Source organism: Apaloderma vittatum, unplaced genomic scaffold (genome assembly GCF_000703405.1).
Source record: "Apaloderma vittatum isolate BGI_N311 unplaced genomic scaffold, ASM70340v1 scaffold11263, whole genome shotgun sequence".
Classification (NCBI taxonomy): Eukaryota; Metazoa; Chordata; class Aves; order Trogoniformes; family Trogonidae; genus Apaloderma; species Apaloderma vittatum.
In genome coordinates this window covers 39392-63237 of record NW_009707573.1, presented here as the reverse complement: position 1 = coordinate 63237, position 23846 = coordinate 39392, and the positions used below count along the sequence as shown (strand labels likewise).

The window sequence follows — 23846 nt, the reverse complement described above, 5'->3', positions numbered from 1 at the left end:
AACTAGAAAATCTCAGTCTGCTTCTAAAGGTAAAAACGCAGCTCTAAGCTCACCAGGAAATGTCATAGCTTCATAAATTCTATGAACAAACCTTCTATTCTTGCAGTTCCAGCAGAATTATTAAATCTATCAGCCACAGATAATATATCAATTTATCTTAATTTCTGAAAGTACACTGAGACTCTTTGAGATGAAGCTTCATTTTTCTGTTGCACGATGAAAGAAAAAAAAAAGGGGGTCTTTGCAAAGATTAATTAAAGCAAATTTATCCCTCCATAAATTATCATTCTTGGACTGAAATACAACACAGCATGTTTCAGAGAGGATAAGCAAACAGATGAATGAAGTAGTGTTATTTGCTGGAGATCAAGCAGTGCGACTCTGCTGTGGCATTACAGACAAAGGGCTTGCCCAGTCACTGTCCTCACTCGTGGAAACCAGCATTTCCAAAAAGGACCAAGCAAAAGAGGTTGAACACTGTCACTGCCCCTCCCACAGAGAATAACACTGTTGCACAATTTCATTCCATGCAACACAAAGAATAAACCGCTCTGACCGAAATGACATTTCCAAAGAGGGTGCCCACCTCTCCCGTCCTGCTGCCACGACAGAGGTCAAGGGACCTCCAATGTGACTTTATTACTTAAGGGGTTTTGCAAGCAAACAATGGAAGAATATACAATTATCTTGAAAACAAGGTCTTTTCTTCCATTGTTTGCTCTGCAGCAGTACACAGTGTGTCTGTACAGTAATATGGCTTGCCGAATATAGTTTGCTATGTCTTTGAGTTGCACAGTGGCACTAAGATTTAGGAATTTATTTTCTAAGAGATTGGCCATGACTTGCTTTTCAGGGGAGACATGACAAATTTTAGCTGCTGCAACTAAACTACAGCGTTACAGTTGCATCGTTACCATCTTCTAGCCCTGTTCTGAGGTTAATCAGCTTAGTTCAGCCGCATCCTGATACCTGTAAGATTATATATTCAACCTCTGTAAAGAGAAGTCGCATGGTTTGGGTCAGAGCTAAATGTGGAAATCTTTACCCAGTTTGCTTCAAGGTATGGAAAGGATTCCTGACGACTAAGCACTTGCCTTCAGAGGCCTGGGACGCTCCGGGGGGGTTTCCTAGAAGAGATCTCAGAATCCCATATTCCTAGATAACACAGGTACCAGCAGGCTTTGTGGGTCACAGTTACTCATTATTAGTATGCATTTTTCAGTCAGCTGGCTAACTCTTTATTTTGAAGCCCTCAACATAACAGCTTGGTCAATCAGTAAATAACAGAATTGTCCTCAAGCCAGGCAGATAATGATCTGGAGTCACTGCCACGGCGTTGTTATTCCAATTGCTGAGAATTTCTTACAGGGTGATTAATAGTCTCTGTTCCTTGCAGCCAGGAGTCAGATGGATTGACTACAGACAGTAAGTTACTCTCACCTCTGGTAACTCAAGCTCAGGACTCAACTGGGCAAACCCTGAGCTGCTTGAATCCTCCTTCCCCCAAGGAAGGAGAGTATTTGATCATCTTGCCAGGGTGAAAACTAAGCAGCCCAGTAGGCAGAGAGAGCTCCACACAAGCTGACTTAGCCTTGCTGGGAGGAGCGCACGCACCTGAAGCTGTGACCACAGACCAGGGGACACCCCAGCTCATCATGCTCTAAAACTGCCCCTCACAAACAACTGGTCAAATCACTGCTGTTTCTTCTGAGCACTGTCTTACTGCTCCCAGCTCTTTCACCTTTAGTCACACGCAAAAGCAAGGACAAGATAGAGCATTCACATTCTGTACCTCAGAATAATTCTTACTTTTCAAAACAAAAGTAATTTCCAGAGAACATAGCTCACCTTAAAGGATATTTCATACTGCTCTCCTCCCCATATCTCCAGACCTGCATCATACCCTCCCAGCTCCCAGAACCACTTTCTATCGACTGCAAACAGTCCTCCAGCCATTACAGGAGACCTTAAGGAAAAACCAGACTCCATATTACAAATACATTCAAAGATATAGATCTCTAGCTAAACATAAAAAAAGCAAGATTTTACAAATAGTCTTTTCACCACCCAGTGTTCCTGGTGCCTTTGCAGCCCTGTCAGAGCATCAAACAGTTGCTTCTTGCATTATGTACTAATTTCCCACTTGCAAATGAGGAGGACTGGACTAGGCTCCCTTCAGAACCTGTCAATGCCTCTCCTCCAAACAGGCAAGGGAGTGAACCAGTAAGTGACAGGAGATAATCTCTCCCAGAGAGACCCATGTGCTGCATGTGTAGTGCTCTGTGTCACTAGTACGATCAAGTCATTTAGTTTGACCTCAGAAAGCGTTTGTTGGGGGTTTGTTTGTGTTTTTAACGCTGCACAAGTATATAGGGCAGCAGAACTGTCTCAATGTTGGCAAGCACAGCAACAGCAGAACATAACTTGATCACAGATTTACTTCTGCAGTGCACTGCAATCATCAAAATTACTGTAATTATTCTGCTAGGTTTTCTTCTTCCCCCACCTGGGAGTGACATACAAGCCACCATTGGTTTGTTGTTCTTGGCAGCGCATTAGGGATGCTAAGTTATGTTTGAAAGATCTCAGTAATAAATGACCACATTAAATGTTACACATTACAGTTTTAAATGAAACGTTAACTTCTGCAGGAATTCAGGTGGCAAAAAATAGCAATGAGGAGGAGAGTGTTCACAGCTACTACACAATGCATTTCTTTTAAATCAACAAAGCAAACAGCTGCCAAAAAGCAAGTAGCTTAACACCAGCTTCTGATTTTTACTACACTGAGGTGTAAATCAACCCTGTAACAGGTTGTTATTTTATTAGCCAGCTCTTAGCACACTGTGTTTCGGTAACTTACTCAAAGGGATCACTGGGATCAGGTTTCTGTAACTCAGGAGGAATAGGGATCCTCTTGTAATACATCTCCCAGTCAAATGCACCTCGCATTGCGTCTCCAGCCTGAGTCTCATATCCAAAGTGGTCATGATCAATGACATCAATCATGGGGCAAACGATAGTCTTGCGGTTTCGGGCAATGCGATCTGAAGATTGGAGAAACATGTTAGAAAACCCACGCCAGTTGGTTCCTTTGGCCATGAAATTACAGAAAAGAGCATCAAAATATGAGGTTGTCCAAGAATGACATAGCTTTCTTCTCATTTGTTCTCTTTTAGGCAGAAGCTCCAATTTATTCGGTATTCTTACAATATTTGAGTATTCATTTATTCATTTGGTTTTCCTACAATACCTGAGCTATTGAAGCTAGAACTATTGAGATGAAAACGCCAGGAGCTCATGCTACAATGACTGTCACCCAGACACAGAACAGGAAGACACAGCTGCAGCACCACAGACACCTGAACCGCCAGGCTCAAACCAGACAATCTTGTACTCAGTGAGTGAGCAGCCCTCATTTTAACGAGCGACCAGGATGGGAACCTGACTCAAAGCCAGAGAAACAAGCCAGTGTACCATCCAGCTGTAATTGCTGGGCCAGAATGTGGCAGGAAGCAATTCAGACTAATGGCATAAACACTCTCAGCAGGCTCAAGAAATGTGAGCGTACCTCCTCCCCTCAACCTTTTCTTCCAGCCAAATAACACAAGACAGGATTCATTCCTGCATAAACATCTGCAACTTCTTAAATACTTTATTACTCCGACAGTCTCTTGTTGGAAGTTAACTTTCAGAGCAGAGGCGACAAATGATGCTTCAGCTTCCAGTGCACGTCTAACAAATCCTTTCTATGCTTAAAAATTGAAGCACACTCTGCGTGTTCTCATTTAAATGGCATTTGAGCTAATTCTGCCCTCCCTCTTCAGGGCTCACGAGGCTGCAAATGTTTTACACTATTACCAGATACAAATTTTAGTGAAAGCAACAGTATTACCATCCAACAATCCTGCTGACTTAGTGTCCCCTACATCTTCACTTGACTGTCGTTGCTACAGTTTATTTGACAAAGTCACACCTCGGGGAGCTTTGACAGGTCACTTGCAATAGGGTTGCAAAGGAGGTTGGCACTGGCTGGAGGCACACAGGTACCAGAAACAGAAGGCACTGTCCTTTCAATTAATCATCCTGGAAAAGAACTGACATTGTAGAACTGATACCTCCTTACAGGTGAAGCAGTGCCTTGGAAAGGACTGCAGATGTTTTACAAATCCATACCAGCAGCTGTCATTCACAAAAAGTATTTCCCACAGGCTTGCAGACTATGAAGTTAAACATAGTTATACAGGAGAAAAAACATCCTAAAAGCTACCTAAAAACTGCATGCTAAGTTTTTTTCCTGCATCATAAAGCCATTCCTCTCTGCAAGCTGCTGAATGACCATGCGATAGGTTACTCTTCCAGCAAGCTGTAAATTATTTAAGATTTCATTTAGTGAGAAAATCAAAGAATATGATCTCTGCTTTTTAATTAAAGCAAAGCATATGATAGGGTTACTGTACAGTGCAGGACTCTATACCAGAAAAAAAAAAGTCTCATATTAAAGGCTCCAAGGGGCCAACAATATGATCTCTGCTTTTTAATTAAAGCAAAGCATATGATAGGGTTACTGTACAGTGCAGGACTCTATACCAGAAAAAAAGTCTTGTATTAAAGGCTCCAAAGGGCCAACAATTCACCTGAGTCTTGTGGCTAGTTATTTTTTTTTCCGTTGTTTTTATTTGTGTGTTTTTCCACTCAAGACATCAGGTGTTTCTTTGGTCCATTTAAAGCACAAGGGGAAAGCAGCAGGTGCAAATAAAAAACCATCAACACTAACATCTGCTTCCAGTTCTTCAGCAGTTCAGTCCTCAGCCACGTACAGCCCCTCACTCTTACCTAACAGAGGTGGCAGCCAGTTCACGTTGGCCTCGCAGTGGGAATCCAAGAAGGTGATGACGTCCCCTATGGCCACAGAGGCCCCCAGCATGCGAGTTCTTATCAGCCCTTCTCTCTTTTTGGTTCGGAGGATTCTTACATTTGGGAACTGGGCCATGTAATCTTCCAAGCGCTTCTTCAGGTGATCTGTATGAACATGAGAAATTCAAACACCATAACAACTAGTTTCTTAAAAATGCAGTTCCTTTTTTACCAGAAGGAGAGGTCTTCAGAAGCACGTACTGAACAGTTAACAAATACAAGGAAGAAGAAAAAGAAGAAAGTAAGAATAATTTCTTTTAAATCCAAGGTTTAAACATAACTGCTTAACCAAGACTTTTCTGAAGATGTTCCAAAACCTTAGGAAAATAAAAAAAAAAAAGAGAGGAACTAGGAGAAGGAGAAGGAGTGCAGATGTGAAAGAAAGCAGGAGAGGAAGTGGAAAAGGAATATAAATCCAGCTGGAACTTTATCAGAGCAGGGATTCTTGGACACTGTGGAAAACCAACATATCTTAGAAGAGACACAGGACAATTTACTTTCACAAGTAAACTGCACTCAGTGCATTTAAGTTGCATTTGGTTTCTTCAAAACACACAACATTACCATCTGCTCATGCATAAACAAAAAACAGCAAAAAGCACAGTCAGACATCCCTCTCCAAGCCGGCAAGGCAGGCCTAACCATTGTATTCATTTGGATGGTTACATTAACTGCTTACCAGAGGAGATATCTGCATTTAAATATGGAAATATTTACACTGCTGAATATGGACTGGAGCCACATCTGAATTAGCACAGACGCAATTAACAGGAATTCAAACAGGAGAGCTGCAGAAAAAGATTACCGAGTGATCAAAACAAGGAACAGCTTGTTCAGAGGTGGAAATACAAAGCTTGGTCTAGATAAAGAGCAAGGGGCACACAGCTGTCTTTAAATCAAAGAGTGAAATGCCAAAAAACCCCATTAAAAGTAGGCTACGGGCTGACACAGGCCTGATCTCCAATGGGCTGATCTTTAGGTATCTGAAGCCTTGATGACACGAAGCCCATTCCCAGCGTGCCAGGGGCTGCTCACGAAAGCACCGTGGTGCCACCAGCAACCGACCACGGGGACAAGCCTCGCTAGGCGAAAGCGAGTTTGTCAGATCTAAGCAGTTACCTGAGCTTAAAATCCCACACAACAACACCTGAATACAGGCAACCATTCAAATACTAATAACCTCACACGTTTATTGGCCTTGTCTATAGGGAACAGATCCGCTCCCCTCTGCAGAGCTGCCTCTTCCTTGGCTTCCGAAGGAGCCACGAAAGGCAGAGGCTGAAAAGTCAGGCACAGTGGGAAAGCGCCCCTGAACAGGGCTCCGAGGAAGCTGGGTATTGGAAGAGCTCTCTAAAAAGAGCAAAGGGGCAAATAAACTTTACGTAGTTATGAGCCCTCCCCCATGGTGCTGACCCCGCAATTGTGCTTCAGGGTTTTAGCTACTGGAGGAGAAAAAAAAAATGGGCAAAATTCCTATGATTAACACGTATTCTGCAGTTTCTCTTTAAAGCAGCCATTACCCACCTTCCTTCAAAGATCACCCAGATCAACTTCTTTGCTTTTGAGGTATTCCTAGCCAGCTCTTTGCCCTTTTCAAAGCTTTATTTAACATTCCCCAGGATTTTTTCCTCACAAATGTATTTTACCGCTTTGCCTGACAAGTTTAATTGTCGCACAATATCTACACAGGTTTCCTTGCTCAACAGAGCCCTCAGTACTTCTCTCTGTCTGGCATGCTTTTCCCTCATCGTTTTCAAGTCTCTTCTGAATAGATCCTCTCAAGCAACCAGAAATTTTGTCCACTCAATTATAGATTTTTCAAATAAGGGCCTTCCATAGAGACTAGATATATTATTAGTGTGGCTGCCTTCTTCCTGAAGCAATGGGTAGGCTTTAGAAAAATATTAAAAAAAAGAACAGAGGGAGAAAAAGAAAAGCCACCACCACCGTTTAACATCACAGCTCATCCCTTGCCATTGTTAGTTCACCACAAAAGATTAGTTCATCAGAAAAAAGAAGAAACAATCCTCACTTGAAGCACAAATCAGCTAAACCCAAGCCAAGTTAATCCACCCAAGACAAAGCAAACATGAGAGGCTGCTGGAGCTCATTACAACAAGGAGGTAACAACCATCACACAGAAGCTCTGGGTCCAACTCCCCCAACAGTAGCCTTTGACACTGCAGCACTTGCAAAACCAGACCCCACGATAATTACATTATCTAAAGCAGACCTACGAAGCACTAGAAAGTCCTGAAAAATATAAAGCTTCAAAGCAATGAAAAATATATCGATATTTTCTGCAACAGAAACAAGAAAATGAGACCGTGAAAGATCCCAGAGGTTTGCCTTGCACCTGTGTGCTGGTTATTTCACATTTTGGTTTCATACAACCCTTCTGATCTGTCCTGGTTTGTTGGGCAATTTCATCTGTGGGGACACCTGAAGGCAGCCGAACGGATTCCTCGAGGGGATAAGCGTGGCACAGCTGAGCCTGCTACCAAGAAACACCAGCAAGGTTTTTGGATCTGGTCTCGTGCAGAAGGACACACACCAGCAAGTGAACAAAAACTCCTTGGACCCGGCCATCGCTGTAGTGATAACGGTGGCTGTCCTGCTGCAGACTAACTGAAGGCAGGTTGATTTAAATCTAGTAATGAACAAGCAGTTCAGAAGAGAAGTATTTCCCCATTTTTATAGTGTGACAGGAGAAAAGGCGCCATAGGAGCCACGGAGTTTTCTCAGGTGAGTAGTCTGCAAAGAGAAAGCAGGAATTCTAATCCACTGACTTGCCACTCCATTCCCAAATGCTGGGTTTGTTTCTTTAGCTCTTCTTTACTACATTTCCACAGAGAAAAAACCCACAAAACGAAGCTTTCACACTTGCAGCAAGTAGCCTGCGTTATGATGCACTGGTAACAAATGTCTCGCACGTTAGGAATCTGGTGTCTCTGGTAGCTGGAAGAAGTCAGGAAAAGCTACAGTTTCTCTGCCAGCACGCACGTATTTTCCTGGCTGCAGGGGACACATGTACCAAGTGCTGTGTTTGTACGCAGGAGGGATGATGCTCAGGTAAGCTGCTTGCAGCTGCTGCAGAAAAATCCATGTTTGATCATTGCATTTCAAACGGTTAAGACTTAGGTATCATGAACTGCAAGTGAGCAGACTTTATTGTACCCATTTTTGCATACTAAAGAGCCACAGACTTCCAAGCAACCTTACAAACAACATAAAAAACACAATAAAACATACTTGCAAAGACAGGTTTTTCTTTATTCCTAACTCTCGTGCTATTCTTGTCATCCAGGCTGTCCTCTATATGTCCAGACAGAAAATAGTTTTCATTCTATTGCAAATATTGCCACAATTAAGTCAAATTTTGCTTTTAAAAGAAAATTTTAAAAAAACAAACAAGTGGCATTAACTGCTACACAATTTTATGAGGCTTTAAAAAATATATTATGGAATCTTGTCACACTAAGTAATTTTTATTACAAGGGCAATTTTCTTTAATGAAAGTTGTTAGGTGAACTGGATGGATTCCAACAGCTGCGCCTACACTGGGCAAAGTAATAACAGCCTGAACATATAAATAAGAGTAAGATTATCTGCAGATTAAAAACTAGGCTGGTAGCTTGCTAACAGACTTTGCAATAAACTTGATATCCAGTGTATACATTAACAGTACCAGTCAAGAACTACTGCTTGCTTTATTTTGAGCTGTAAATAAAACTGTGCGAAGAAGGTAGAAGCAGTCTCAAAGCTTTCAAAAAACAAAAAAAAAAATGGGTTGTTTCCCCCGCCCCAGGGCCAATTCCTTTGGTGGTCTTATTGCACTTCTTCCTTCTGGCCTCACCATCCAAGCAGAGCTGCCCTCAGGTGCCACTGGTCTGGTGACCAGCAGCAGCAGGGTGAGGACTTCCCAAGGTAGGGAACCGAACCACCAGAACCGGGGGTGCCGCTGTCGAGCTGGCTTGAGTTTAGCGATTGGCCCAGCCTCCCGTCCCTGCCCTCCCCGCGCGCAGACATGCTTGTTTAAGATGACAAATGAATCCATTCATCTTTTCTTAGATACTTGGCCCTAACTTGTTGTTTAACAATTTAAGAATGAATTATACTTCCTTCTGAATTATATCACAATGTGCAAGCCAGGTCTCCCTGAAACAGAAAGCTCTGCATCATTGAAATTAACTTCTCTCCCTGTTTTGGGGCAGATGAGTAAACCCTTTGGAACAGCAAAATGTGTTGTTATCCAAACAGGCAGCAGTTACACTAGTTTTAATTTCTTTCAGTGTTTTCAGACTCTGATCACTGAAGTTGGTTGGGAGGATAATAAATTGATTTACTAAATTATACTATGAACATCAGTGCCAATAACAGCAAACTGACCAAGCTGATCACAGCTTTCCAAGCCGAATCTTCTTAGAAATGAAGAAGAAAGGGCCTTGGAAGAGAGAACACTAACAGCTGTTGTTTCACTGACTATGGGAGACTCTTAAAGGGGAGGGAGCCCAGCTCCCACTGCCCATTCTGCATCAGTGTTAGGTCTCAGCACATCTTTACACACAAAAAATGGGGGGGTAAAAAAAAAATAGGGGTTTCTGTGCACAGGACAATAGCTGAAAGTGTAGCACGCTGCTTGCTAATAGAGCAGTCACCACAGTTTAGATTGCAACAAAGGGTTAGGTTAGTGAAAATCTTACTGACTTTTTTCTCTAAATGTTTTAAAATGAAGCTTCCATTTTAGGTACAACAAAGTGCACAAAAGCAGAAATGTGAGGCCTAAGAAACAAGCCAGACTGCAAGTCGCCAGGGCAAAGGCCGCTCATGCCAGCCTGTGCTGTGTGCTTCGATAAACTCAAGTGCACAAACCTCTGCTGCCTTGCCTGGATCATCAATTACTTCCTGAATTTGCAAAGGGAATTTTCTTATAGCTTCCTCCACCCTACGGCAGACATCCAAACCCTGTTCAGTTCACCCTTCAGGAGATATTAGGACTGAACATAGAGACAAAGGTGTAATCTTAAAATGAGAAAATTCACATTTACTGGCATTAGCATATAAATACACCCAAAGCCTGGGGGAAAGTTTTAGTAGGCTCCATTTCCAAGCAGGGAAATACACAGGGAATAATCATTTTAGCTACAGCATAACCTCCTAATCTCTCAGGAAAGTTTCATTCGTAAAGGAAGTATATTTGAACTGTTTCTTCCCGAGGGCATCCAGACAAATCCATTTACTCATCCTTCCTTCACGCTGTAAGGTTTAAGCACCTTTTGTTCGTCAGGAGCAGGGAAGGTAACCTGTGTGTATGCACCAGCTCTTGTCCCACACAGATTCCCTGTTCAACCCACAGGATCTCCTGTGCCATAACCCAGCCTTCCCAGGGGATAGTCATTCTCATTAGTTTACTCTTCTCCTTCCCCTTTCATTAAATATGTATCAAGATTAAAGCGCCTACTCAGGTTTTTTTTAACTCTCCTGTTGACTACATTTGATCTAAAGAGGTGATTTTGTGACTCTCAGTCATTTCCTTGTTGATTGCTTTTAACATCAGAGAGGCTGCCTTGCTGACATACAAACTAGATAGCTGCAGTTTTTGGCCTCCGTAGCCTTTGTAATCGCTTAAATGGGAGTGAACTCCTTGCAGCACACTTAATATTCCGCTCAAGTTTGATGTAGCCATGGCGACTAGCAGGAAGGGCATTACCGTCCCAAATACTGCCTTTAACACCGAAATCTGTGCCCTCGCCTTAAGGCCAAATAAGCGTTTTTCATTATCCAGTTGTTTAACCACGGGAACGTCTTCAGTCCTGCTCAGTGCTAATACTCTAATAAATTGATAAACATTGTATGGGCAGGTGAAAACACTGAACAATGTTAAGATGAGACACCATACCAACAGCATCATCACTTCCAGCAGTTCGAAGTCAACAGATGCCCCACACACCAGTTCAGGATTCTGCAAATTTATACTTCACTTCCTGTACTGGAGGTAAAAACTGCGAGAGGCCAGATTAGTCTTTAATTGCCTTTAACCTACATCACCGACTGCTTTTTGAGCCCTGCAGAGACAGGCAGGGGTGCAAAAGCGTTTCAGAAGTTTGCTCACAGGACAGAATAAACCCAATTGAACGTGACTCCTCTGCGACCCGCGGGCTTCAGAACAGAGCAGGCGCACAGGGCCCGAGTCGGAAGAAGCTGTCGTGCCAAGGGGGAGAGCTGTGTCCGCTTCTGGGGTGCACATTAGCACAGCTCCACTGTCGACAGCGCGGTACGACATAGGATATCGTGACACAAACCTCAGGCCTATGACTGACAGTAAGACAAACTTGCCATGATTTGGAGAGATGCAGGCAGATGAAGTGTTAAGACATTACAAGCTGAAACGTTTTGGGATGTATCAAAGCTGCAAGATTTAAAGGCTTTAAAAGTCACTGATTTTTAGTAGGGGGGAAAAAAAAGCAAGCAGAAAATCCAAAACACCCAAACCAAACCAGTCCTCAGAAATTCAGTTTTGGCTTTATCGGCACGATTTGCTGAAAGTATTTGCTCTGTGCAAACCAACAAGAAAAATTAAAGGTTCCAGAAAAAGCATAAGAATTAACAGGACATTCTACTCCAGACTTTTGTCCCGTTAAAGAATATGCCATTAGGTCCAAAATACAACTCTCACTTGAAAGCTGCTTTGATTTGGTAGGAATGTATCCCTCTGGAGTCCAAAGGCTTTGAGATCTCAGGTGTCTAAGTGAGGAAGAACAACTATGAAGTAATGAAGAAATGAGTAACACAGACCCACAAAATTTCTGCTTTGGGGTTTCAGCCAAGTGGAATATTGGAAAACTAACTAATAAGCCTTCATTACCACAATAATTCTCATATATTAATAACCATGAATGGCAAAGCAAAACCACATCTGTCTTGTAGTCTGTCTGTCAGAGAACAGAAAACAAAATATTTAGCAAAATTAAAAATTACCAACGCAGCTGCAGGAGAAACAGACACATTTAACTTGTAGCTACAAACTGGCTTGTCAGAAGTATAGTTTACAAACTAACTCTTTACTCTTCTTCTAGGCCTCTTTGCCATCACTTCCCAACATCTCTGTTTACCTTATTGACAAGAAACACAACTATCACAGTAAGTTGGTGACATCTGCCAGAGAAGTCAATAAATTCATTAAATCCTAAACCCAGGACTGCTCACAGCCGTGCCGATACCAAAACTAAACCAGCTCCCGGATAACAGTGTTCTGAGCCGACACATTCATTGTAGCTGGATGACAGAGAGGAGAGGGTGGTACCGACAGCAGGGAGGCACCTTGCCTTGAGATCTTGAGCCTTGGCTTACACCGACCAGCCTGGCAAAGGGCTGCGTTCCACCAGACACGGGAGCCTCCTCAGCTCGGGGCTAACAGGCAACAGCGGTCCTCAGCACATTTCTGAAGAGATGCTGCAGTAGAAGAATGAGCGTGGCATTTCTTTACTAAGAAAGTATCATTGCAATTAAAACCATATAGAAAAGGACTAGATTATCCACTTTTATTTTTAAATTACACCAGTGTTATCTTCCAAATCTTCTCAGAGTGAGGAAGTTTCCACCTTTATCAAAATAGGAACAGTTGCTTTGTCAATACCACCAAATGCACACTTAAATAGCAGAAACTATGATTACCAATAATAGACATTACTTATGAGTACTGGCAGAGGGTGTTTGAATCACATTTCTAATTAACTTCTATAGAGAAGCAGCTGTAAAGTATTAAAATGCTGATTTGCACTGCAGCTGGCAGATTATCTAGATTTTTGACTCCTAGCAAACGAGGACATGTACTTCAAGGTGAGGAGAATAAAATTAAAGCTGTTTTCCTGCAAAATCCCACTAATACAAGCTACATGCATAGGTTTTCTCAGTAGCAAGCAATGTAGTTAGATTTATTTAATGAGCTGTAATGGAAACTCTGCTCCTCAATTATATTTTTTTAAACTTTATTTTGCCAGACATCCTTCACAACACAATAATTAGCTGAGAAGGAGGTCATAGTAAACCAAAACTTTTAAAGCCACCTTTTCTCCCTCCTAGAAGGATCCTTCAATCCTAGCAACTGATCTTAAAGTAATAAACAGAAGATGACGAAAAGTAAACCGGTTAGTTAATTTAGGCTGTCCCCAAAAAAATCTGAAGTAAACTACAATGAGCCTTTAGGTGCCTTAAAACACTAGAGAATATATTTTTAATGCTCTCCAGCCATTATCTAATGAACACTGCAAGTTTTGGATATCCCTTTACGAAAGGTATATGCAAGTAAAGAAATGATATTTAAAGACACAATAAAAGTGAATATTTAAAAGAGGAAAACATAAAATTGAATCCTAATCATATTCCACCACAGATCCAAAGAAAGCTCTGTCACTAACTGCTGTTTAAAGTATCCCATACCCACAAGACACTATCAGAAACTGAGAATAACAAACTAGTTTCTATAAACCCAAATCAGACATCTGAATCCGGTTTTATTTTTAATATTTGGACCTCACTACTGAACAGAGTATTGATGAGTTCACAATTTCACTCTGATACCAGTAAAAATGCTCTGCTGTGCTACCTGTAAGTCACACCAAAGTTGATTTTTCTTTTTTTAAAATGCATTAGGTTAAAAAGATTTAGAAGAATCAAATTCAAAATTCGATTACAAAGTCTGTCACCACTCTGTCCTAAGCACACTCACTCCATATTCAGAGATGTACTAACCAGATGCATTTTAGCGCATTTAAGAAAAAAAAAAAGTGACTTTTACAGTGCATGTGCCTGAAGATGAAAAGATAATCTCTTCAGCTGCATAAATCCTCTAGTGTTCCATTTAAAGATCAAAAAGAACTCTTGTATTAAACCCTTTTCTATTTCAGATACTAAGAACACGATTTCATTCAATTATGGCCTGGCAGCTGTGGTTAATGGAACAGAGCTGTATTTGCTACATACCTGCTGCTGTCCCAAAAGCCCCACTGATCACCCCTTGCCTCCTCCCTCCCGCACGCTGCCTCACCACTTGTGCCCTTCGGAGCAAATTACGCTGCACGGGGTTCAGCCAAGTAGCCTTACCCACGTTTGGTTTTCCATTCAGATTATCCCATATGGTTACCTCCAGAATTACTTGCACTGCAATATAAGAGAGATTTAAAAAGTCACAGGGATTTAGCTTTAAAGGAGAAAAGAGGGATTTGGCTACGGCTCCCTCTGACGCTAGGTGACCGGGCAGGGTTCGAGCCTCCCTTGCCAGCAAACATTCCAGCGGGCTCCAGGGCGGCGCGGACACAGCACAGCGGTGTGAAGCAGAGGAAGGGGAGAGGGCAGAGGAAGGGGAAAAAGTTGGTCAAAACAAAGGGCTAAGATAACACTGCTTGAGGAAAACACTCCTTTACTGAAAGGTCTGGAAGCATCTTGCTGCCTTTCAACAACGAGCAGTGGCCACATGTCGGAGTCTCGGTTCATCGTATGCTTCGCCGGCCCCCAAACATCTAAGAGCAACTCTAATTCTTACTGCACAGAGACCTGCTGAAAACACACACCTAAGAAAAAGAAGTGAGTAAAAGTAGAGAAAGAATAATTTTCAAATGGCTGAACAAATAAAAATTGATAGGACTCCTAAATAGATCTAATTTTCACGAACTAAAATAAGGCTTGAGGAACAGAGTAGGCTTGGAAGACAGATGAAGCTGAAATTCAGAACAACCCTAACAACCCCCCCAAGGGAAAATGACATCCCATACACCTCATTTGTAACAAAGTTTTCTCCCTGAAATCAACTATGGCCAAGTATGAACGCCTCTTGCATAACCACACCCTAAAATATGTTTAATCTAAAAGCTGGAAAGTTGACTTTGCAAATGTCATAGACACATTGGGTTAAATATATTCAAATAATTCAGCTGAAACTGTTACTGCCTCCCAGTCACATGTGCAGATTTTGACTGGTTACTGCAAGAAGGATGTTAGGTCTTCAGGTATTGCCACTGTACAGACATAGAACGCCATGAGGCAGACAGCCCAGCTGTGCTAACACTCCTAGAACAACCCTGATGTTTGGAGACTGCAGTATTTCCAGCGCTGCCACGTTCGACTGCATTACCATATCAACAGGGCGCTTTGCACCTAACGCAGGCTTTAGGCATGACTGATGCTGCGGTTCTCATTCTTCAACAAGGGACAACACTTGTTCTACAACACTGTCATTTATTCAAAAGTAATCTTAAAATGAATAAGAACAGGCTGTCAGTCAATATGCAAATAACCAAACACTGAAACGTGACTTTTATATAAAATTAAAGCACTTAGCCACAGCCACTGATGTCTGTCAAGCTAAGCCATAAAATAAGATATATCCAAAGTACTTTGGAACCACCTGTGTGTGTTGCATATACATTTTTCTCTCTGCATAGTTAGTCCCAAGTATGTGGCAAGTTCGTTCTTTAAATAACATTCAGCAATTAAGTCACAGCCTTCTAGCACACAGTAAGTTTACAATGTCCTGAATAATTTAAGATCCTTGACTACCGCAAAGGGTGAAAAGGCAAAAACCCCACCATGTTTTACATTAAAGGAAAGGCTGAAAAACACAGGATGCCAGTTTGTTCCAGATAAACTGATTTTTTACATTTGTGAGTTTAAGTTCTCGAGGAATTAGTGTTCCCTAGGCAGCTATACCTTCTAAGTGACTCGACAAGGGAACTAGGGTGTCGACGCATCCAGGGTGCTTGTGCAACCCATTTTATTAGGTCGCTCTTCCAATACATTTGGATTCCCTCATTGTTAAGCTTTGATTACCTCTACAAGGCACCCTAACTTCCAACACTTCCTCCCCATAACATCCTCGTGGACAAACTGATGAAATCCAGGCTAGCTAAGCAGACAGAAAATTTGCTGAGCTCTAAAAGTTGTAATCAGCAGCACAAAGCCAAGCTGGAGTCCTGGATCATGCACCCCAGGGGCCAGTATCAGAGCTAATACTGTTGTACATCTTCATTCAAGACCTAGATGACAGGACTGAGAGCACCCTCAGAAGGTTTGCAGATGCTACAAGCCTGGGAGGCAGGGCTGATGTGCCCTTCCGAGGCAGTTTGACAGGCAAGAGAAACGAGCTCTGTACAGAGCTATCAAATACGTATCAGGTGAAAAGCAAAGGACATTCTGACAGGCATCCTGCAAAGAGAGAGTGTGCTGTCCTCCTCCCTTCGCTCCTTCGGCTTAAGGCTCTTCATTCATCTAGCGGGAGACAGAGGACAGCTTTATGTTTGTTCAGGCAAACTTACAGAGAGCTTATAGAGCAGAGTTGTCCACAAGCTACACCAATTAGATGGAGGCCAACAATCCCTTTTGTACAAGGCAGACACTAGAGATGAATGGCTCCATTTCTCACGACCACCAGAGCCAGACTTTAGTCTAGGGAACGAAGCAGACCCTAAAGTATCATGAACTGCCTGTTATTCGTTGCCTGCTATCAATAATAAAACACCACCAGCGCTGGTGCAAAAACCTGCAGCGTTACAAACTGACCTGCATTTCAACTTCTCTTCCCCCCCTCCCATTTCTGTGCTATAATGGAACCCACTACTTACCACTCAGCAGCATCGTGATTAAATAACCAAAAAGCAAACAAATTTCACATCTGACTGTCCCCAGGAGAAGACTGATATACATGAAAAAACCATTTTAGTTTACTTAGGGCCATTCTGGTAAGAACAAGCTCAGAGGGATATAATTAGTACACTGCAAGCCAGCATATGAAAAGGCTTAATTTAACTGAGATCAGAACTAAAGGATAGCTACAGAAATCGAAAGTGAACCCACAAATCCACACAGGACTGCCACAGCTAAGCGTTTTCATGATTAGGAATTCTAAAGTCTTAATTCACATGTATTGCATTCTGATTTCCACTGATGCAGAAGGAGAGGCGTTATTTCAGACCACCCTGAAGTAGCTGAGGTTAATCTGAGGAGCTCAGCCTGGGGGTCTCCAGCAGTTCTCAGTAACACACAGGAAGAGGCACATAACACCAGGCAGGTTAATTCTTGTTCTCCAAGTCTGCTGAAGCAGTGCCTCCACATCTCCCTCCTCACTACAACCTATATTCTTCGGCATGTTAAATCCTACTATTGTTCTGACACGTTTGTGGTCAGGAGAAGAAAGTCTGTACATCACATCCGTACATCCCCAACTGAGCTTGTGGGGAAAAAAGCATGAGCTACCGTAGTCTTACTGGGAAGGCTACACTGATACTAGAAACTACTATCAGACAAAGCAGAAAATAGCCCCACAATATTTATTCCCTTTCAGTTCACTCAACCAGGGAATCCCCACACTGAAAGTCTCAGCAGAAGAGAGCTGCTGGGGCTGACCACATGGATCAGAGCTCAGAACAGACTGGATGCTACCACCGTACCGTGCTAGACAGATGTCATCGGCAGGTGGCCTTCCCAGAGCGCTGTGCCTGATGTGGAATGCAGCACTAAATTCACCTGAAGTAAGGCTAGATTTTGACCATTTGCATTATACTACAGGCACACACAAAAAAAAAAATTCCCAGACAGCAACTTGTTCTGGCACATTTTGATTTTTCTAATATGAAGCAAAGGAAATATTTCAAAACCAGAACTCATAAAGCTTGTGCTGCTACACAAGATTTACTGTCATCAGGACAGCCTTTTTTGGTTGAAAAATGTTTACTGCTAAAGGTCACAGAATTATCTCTCTCAAACAAATTAAGAAATAAATGGCTGTTGACACTTCCAGATGATGATTCATCTGTCCAAGAGCTCCAATAATGCAAAGGAACACAGCTGCTCCTCAGGTATGCTGCAGACCACAGCAGCCACCAGCTAATCCAGGAACCTGTCTTCACTCTCCTATCACTTTGTTAGCCAACTCTGCAACCCTCTTCACAGTCACACCAAAAATTCCTTACTCCCAAGCTTAAAAACAGATGAAAAAACAGATGAAAGTAACATCTGTCAGAAAAAGCACTGATGTGTGTGGTAGCCAGGTTTCCACACTTACTATTTCTATTATTAGCGAAGTCCTCTTTACTTCACGTGAAGCAAAGATTCCCCACGTATGAGACCCAGGGATGAAGGAGGCCGAAGGATTGGCACTGACATCACCACCTACAAAACTCAGCTGCAACAGCAGAAGGAGAGAGCGTCGCTAACAACCTCAAGGGCAGCTAGGCAAAGCCCAGTGTGTTTAAGCCCAACGCAGGTCAGCACAGAGGAAACGCTATCAAGAGGGAGGGATACCATCTCCTTGCAAGGGAAAGCCAAATTCTTGAAGGTTAGTCCTTTTAAAGAGTTATTAAAGTGCCAGAGGTCTGTTTAGACAACCCTCAAGGGAAAGGCCATCATGAGGTACAGCAGAGCAAATCTGACATTTTATCTTGTCAGGGTAACCTCTCAATGAAAAAAATAAAATTAATCCATTTTTATTGAGCAATTATCCTTTTCATCTTTTGCTTTTCACTGCAGTCTGTGATGCCCGTTTACTGATCTCTTTGAGGAAGCAGCTGGCATTTACTATTCACACTCTGCCTCTCCGATCTCAGATGTGGCCTCTGCTATCACTACCTCTAACAGTGATTCTGTATTTTTAGCAGAAAGGTGCCGTTACAAACCTGCAGGACTAGCACTTGAAACAGAAGTACAGCATTCCACCTTGCAGACAATGCAAGGGACTAACAATTTATGATTTTCAAGGAAAGAAAAAAAAAAAATCAAGAAATCTCTCCTCATTCTTTTTACTGCTCATTGGTTCTGTGACAAAGCAGTGATGATCACCAGCTCGGACACAGGTTTTTTATCACCTGCCCAATTTAACAATGAGAAACAGATAACCAGAGAAACGGCTTAACATCAGACAATAAGCCCTTTTCAAACATATATGTGAAGTTAAAGTTTTCCTAGAGCTGCTTCATGCAGTTCAGTGGGATGCATTAAATTATTAATTCTCAGGTATTGGGTCAAAGTGTTTGTTGGGTGTTGGGTTTTTTTTCCCTAAAATACATACAATGGATAAATTAAATTGGTAACCAGCAGCCTTTCAAGTCAAGATCTTGCGTTTAGGATTTACCAGCCTCCTAAAGACTAAGGACCTATTTAAACTCAGGGAGCAAGGTGGGAGCCAACCCCAGTGTGGTTAAGGAAGAACAGTGACTGCTGGAAAAGGAGCAGCAGGAAACACTACAGTGCAGACATGGAACTGACAGCAGCAGAAAAAAAAGTGTTTCATCCTAACCAAGAATTGTCCCAACATGCAGAGATCAACTGAGATTTCCACGGCTCTGTTTGTTGGGGTTTTTTTTAAGGAGAAAAGGAAGTTTTTTATTAGCACTCTTTGCCTGCGTGCCGTTCTCTTCCCTTGACAATTCAGCTCACTGTCCAATGCCAGCAGTCTTTTACATCCATCTATAAATAGTTGCAGCACACAAGTTAATCTCAGCTAGTTCTTGCAACCTTTGTATGAAAGACTGATGGAGAAGAGCTTGTATCTTATCAGAGGCAGGTGGGACAGAGCGAGAGCGAGCTGGATGCACAGCGCGTGTACGGACTGACAAGAAGCGGGGGGTGGGAGAGCCAGAAGTGCTCTCTTTTGCCTGGTCAGAAGGGCACATCTAGAGAACAAGGAAAATAGATCCACAGGAAACCAGATTTCATTACTTCCACTTCTCTCAAAAGAAACTTGTTTGTACAATTCAGCTGTGGTTACAGCATTAGCTTGTCTAATTTGCTTCTAGACTGAGAAGCAATAAAGAGACCTTGTTAAGAGGGTGGGTTGTTTTTTTTTTCCTCCCCAGCTTAGTCTGAAAATCCTCCAAAGAAATACTTATTTCATGTAACATTGATTTGTTCAAAACAGCATGCCTTGCTTGGAAATTAAATAGAGACGTACTTTAGAACAAATACTATAGCTGTTGGGTAGGGTTTATCTGAAAGTCAGTATTGGTCAGAACACTAAATAGTCACAAGTTTGTTTCCAAGCTCATTTTAGGAGCTTCCTACATGTCAGATTTTTGGAGGTGTATCCTTTGGGATCCATATAGAAAGAGCTTTATTCCCCAGTTGAGTAATTTCAGCAGCAAGGCTCTTGAACTCTGCAGCTCATAAAGCTAAATGGTCTTAGTAATTTTAAAGGAGAAAATACAAGTTGTTAGATCTGATCACAACCCGTTAAAGTCACTGTATCCTCCTTCAGCACAGAACACCCGTTACTTCAAGGGACTTTCCATGTGACCTTTCTAGCTATGTCACATCTGCACGATAGAGGCATTCATTCCGCCTTCACTTGATCACATTTTCCACCATAGCAAGGGTGCAAACTACAAGACAAAGCCTAGCTTAATTTGTATCACACAGCATTGAAATAGTACAGAAAAAAAATCCCTCGCCTATCTGCTGCAGAACAAGTCAAATCAGCAGCGACACGTACACATTGCTGCCTCAGTTACAAGCGGTTGCTCCTTCTGCAGCGATGTGTTACACCCGCAACTACAGGTCTTTGCATGCAGCACTTAAGCCCAGTCCAGAATGACTGCCCCTGGCAATGCAGCACGAAATAAAGGAGTGTAGTTGCATGAAAGCCAGCAAGGAAAAGCAGTCAAAGTTTCGGATGTTGCAGATTTACATGTCAGGAGCACAAAAACAAGAGAAAAGTAAACCAAACTATAGGCAGTCCAAGGTAGAAACCTTTTATCAAGGCTTATTTTACCATTATCTGTGTCTGGAAAAAATAAAGCAGAATATGAGAAGTAAAGTATTCCCCCCGGCTTTCTTTTTTTTTTTTTTTTTTTTAACTATTATTCCAAACATCATTTGTTTGACCCTAGGGTTAAATATTAAGGGCTACACCAACTTTCTTGTTGATTCACATCAACCAAAATGCAGGTCAGCCCATGCCATCAGCAGTTAAACCAGCACAAATCGAATACGGAACATGTTTGGTTTTTTTGCTAGACTTTTGGCTTCTCGAATGTACTAGAGCAAGGTTCACCTGAGCTCTGCTATGGGCAAGTAAAAAAAAATACTCAAGTCATGATACGCAAATTGGCAAGTTCATTGCTCCCTTAAGTAGGGAAGCATAGACAGGGAAACACGTGGGAGATGCTACGCACAAATTCTCCTACCTCTGTCACTGAAGTCATCCACCAGCACTACCTCTGCTATCAGCTCAGGAGGGGAGCGGTTTAGGACACTGTGCACTGTCCGGAGGAGGGAGGACCATCCTTCGTTGTGGAACGGTATTATCACACTCGTGTTCGGAAGCTTCTCCAGGTACAGCTTATTCTTGCAGCTGGACAAAGACAGAGTAAGTCAAAAGGCAGCGCCAAGAAACACCAGCACCTCCGTATTAATTACCATCAAGTAACTTAGCTTGTTCTTTACTCCTCAAATCAATGTAAAGGGCTTGAAAAAAATCCCATCAACTTGCAGGCCTTATCAAGCTAGTGCTGACCTGTCTATCTGTCAAAAACCCAAATATTCTATATGAAGTAGGGATGTTAATGGCCAGTGACACTTTACAACGCAGAAAGTCAGAGGCACCTATTAAGTGCATTATCAGCACATTGGTTTATCTCACTTGTTCCCAGCTTTTAGAGAAGCAAATCTCTCTAAGCACATGTGTAACCGTCATCCAAACAAAATGTGCAGGAAGTAAGGATTTTGTGTGACAGCACCTTCCCTAAACAGTCTCAAAAGTTCAAGACATTGTCAACAACACACGGAAGAAACAGGATAATTGCATGGTAAGAACTACTCAATAAAAACCCTCTCTCTCTCAGTAATAAATCAGCCTTCAACCTCTACCAAGGGCTTCCTTTGTCATGCTGGAAAATTACTGAAATCATACTTTTCCTAAACAATCAATCTTGTATTGCTCATTTTTCAGCAGGTCTAGTTTAGCACCTGGTTTCAGTTCTGTAAATAGAAGTGAAGAAGGCTGGGATTTGAACACAAAGCACTGCAGAACTTCGGTAAAGCTGGAGAGCTAGGTCTGTAGAGACCTCATACGGACCCCTTGAATTTGCGGGTATTTCCCCACATCATTAATCTTCATTCTGAAACAGGAACACTCTGTTGTCTTGTTGGGGTGTTTTCAAGGTAGCTTCATGATGAAAATTCAAACTGCAGCAATAAGTGTAGTGTTTCTTTTCCTGCAGGTGTGGCCTTAAGTGGAGTTTGAGCCTGGTTAAACAGCTAACACCTGAGACCATACAATAAAGAACTGTAGTTAAAAAATATCCAGTAGCTGTTCACTAGGGGATAAAAATGTACTACATTTCCCAAACCTCATGTGTCCAGTGCAAAAGAGAGGCGACTATATGAAGAGAGATTTTTAGAAGGGAGTAATGACAAGGTCAGCACGCTGCCCTCTTTGCACTACCAGGGGAGGGAGGTCATACTGGGCTCCCTGCCCTGTCACACCACCAGTCCCCTCACCCAGCCTGCACCAGGGCCAATTTGCAGACTCTGTCCCCGCCAGGCGCCCGGCGAGGCTCTCGCTGTGCGCACAAGGCAGTGAAGCCCTCCCTGAAGCCCTCCCTGCTCCCCGGAAGGGCAGATGGCAACAAGAGCCGCTCTGGCAGCAGCAACTTTCTCCTGGTACCATTCCCAGGGAACGGAGAAGGCTGCACCTATGTTAGCCGAGCTCAATAAATCTGGGGTTACAGGAAGTTACTCTGGTGTCAGCGCGAAAGGACAGTGGCTTATTCTGAGTCTAATGAAACGTGTTGGGGTGCTGCCAAGAGCTTGCAGGCTGTGGCTGCAGTGCACAGATGCAAGATGCAAAGTAGAGCCGCATGGACGGCTTTCATCCAGACCTTGGCACTGCAATCTTAACCTTCTTCTGAGACAGCTACTAGCTATAACAGAATTCTGTTCCAGTATGAAACAAGAGAACCCAAATCTCTTCTAACTCTTCTGAAACTGGAATTCTCATTTTCTGACTAATTTTATCAAGTGGGAAACTTTAGCTGTTAAGTTTAACCATTAAATACGGAGAGAAGTTCTTTCCCTCCAGCTACCACATCTATAATTGCTTTACGAGACCTGCAAAATTACTATTTAATATTAAAAAACCCAGCAGCACTTCAAGGAAATGTTAGCAGGGGAAGACAAGGCTGTTAAAACAAACAATTTTATGTGTGCACCAAGCAGATGCCGCACATGCCCTCCCCCAGCCCCTCGATTCTCACGATTAACAGAAAGCAGAGGTGACAGTATCTGGTATATAAAGGTGCACACAAACCATCTTGGAAGCAAGCTTTGTCCTTTCTCCACTCAGGCCAGATGTTGGGGAGAATCCCAGCTGTGGCCCCAAAGCTTAGGACAGGACAGATGCACATTTTTTCCCAGTTCACCTTCTCCTCACACTCCCTGCCGTGTGCAGGCACATCTCCAGACAACAAAGTCTCTATTAGCTCTTCCCATATGTAAAAGGCCAGGTAAAGTAAGTGCAATACAGCTCTCTTTTTTCTAGAATGCTCTCTATGGACTTCATCTTGGCCTAACTTCATCAGAAATTGCCCTCATCAACCTCCCAAATAACACAAACCAGTTCATTTCAAGTATATCTTTTAAAATGGGCACCAGGAATGCACAATGGACCTTTTCAGTCGTGAACTCCTTTACGGCAGATCTCCATTACAGGTAACCCCACTCCCTGCCCAGCTAATCCTAGCACCCATTATGCACACCCTGTTTATCCTCTCCTTGAGATTCCCACAGTTATAACTTGCTACATCAGGGGAAAGGATGTGCCAAGCAACAGGCAAACCAGCTGTGCTGGCACCATCAATCCCAGTGTAAGTTATCGGTGACCCAGACACTTCACTTACTAGTTTTAACTGGGCACCGGAGTTACAAGTATCACCTTTTGAAAATGT

At 42.6% G+C, this 23846-nt stretch overlaps 1 protein-coding gene across 1 annotated transcript in view; it reads right to left on the bottom strand.

Annotated features, from left to right (window-relative positions):
• GALNT10 (polypeptide N-acetylgalactosaminyltransferase 10) overlaps positions 1-23846 on the bottom strand; it is a 40680-nt gene that overhangs the window by 13171 nt on the left and 3663 nt on the right. Inside the window, exons 4-7 of the mRNA XM_009866262.1 lie at positions 21087-21253; positions 4837-5022; positions 2864-3047; positions 1849-1966 (exon numbers count right to left, since the gene is read on the bottom strand). Coding sequence (XP_009864564.1) covers positions 1849-1966; positions 2864-3047; positions 4837-5022; positions 21087-21253 — 655 coding nt within the window. The remainder of the gene's footprint in view (positions 1-1848; positions 1967-2863; positions 3048-4836; positions 5023-21086; positions 21254-23846) is intronic.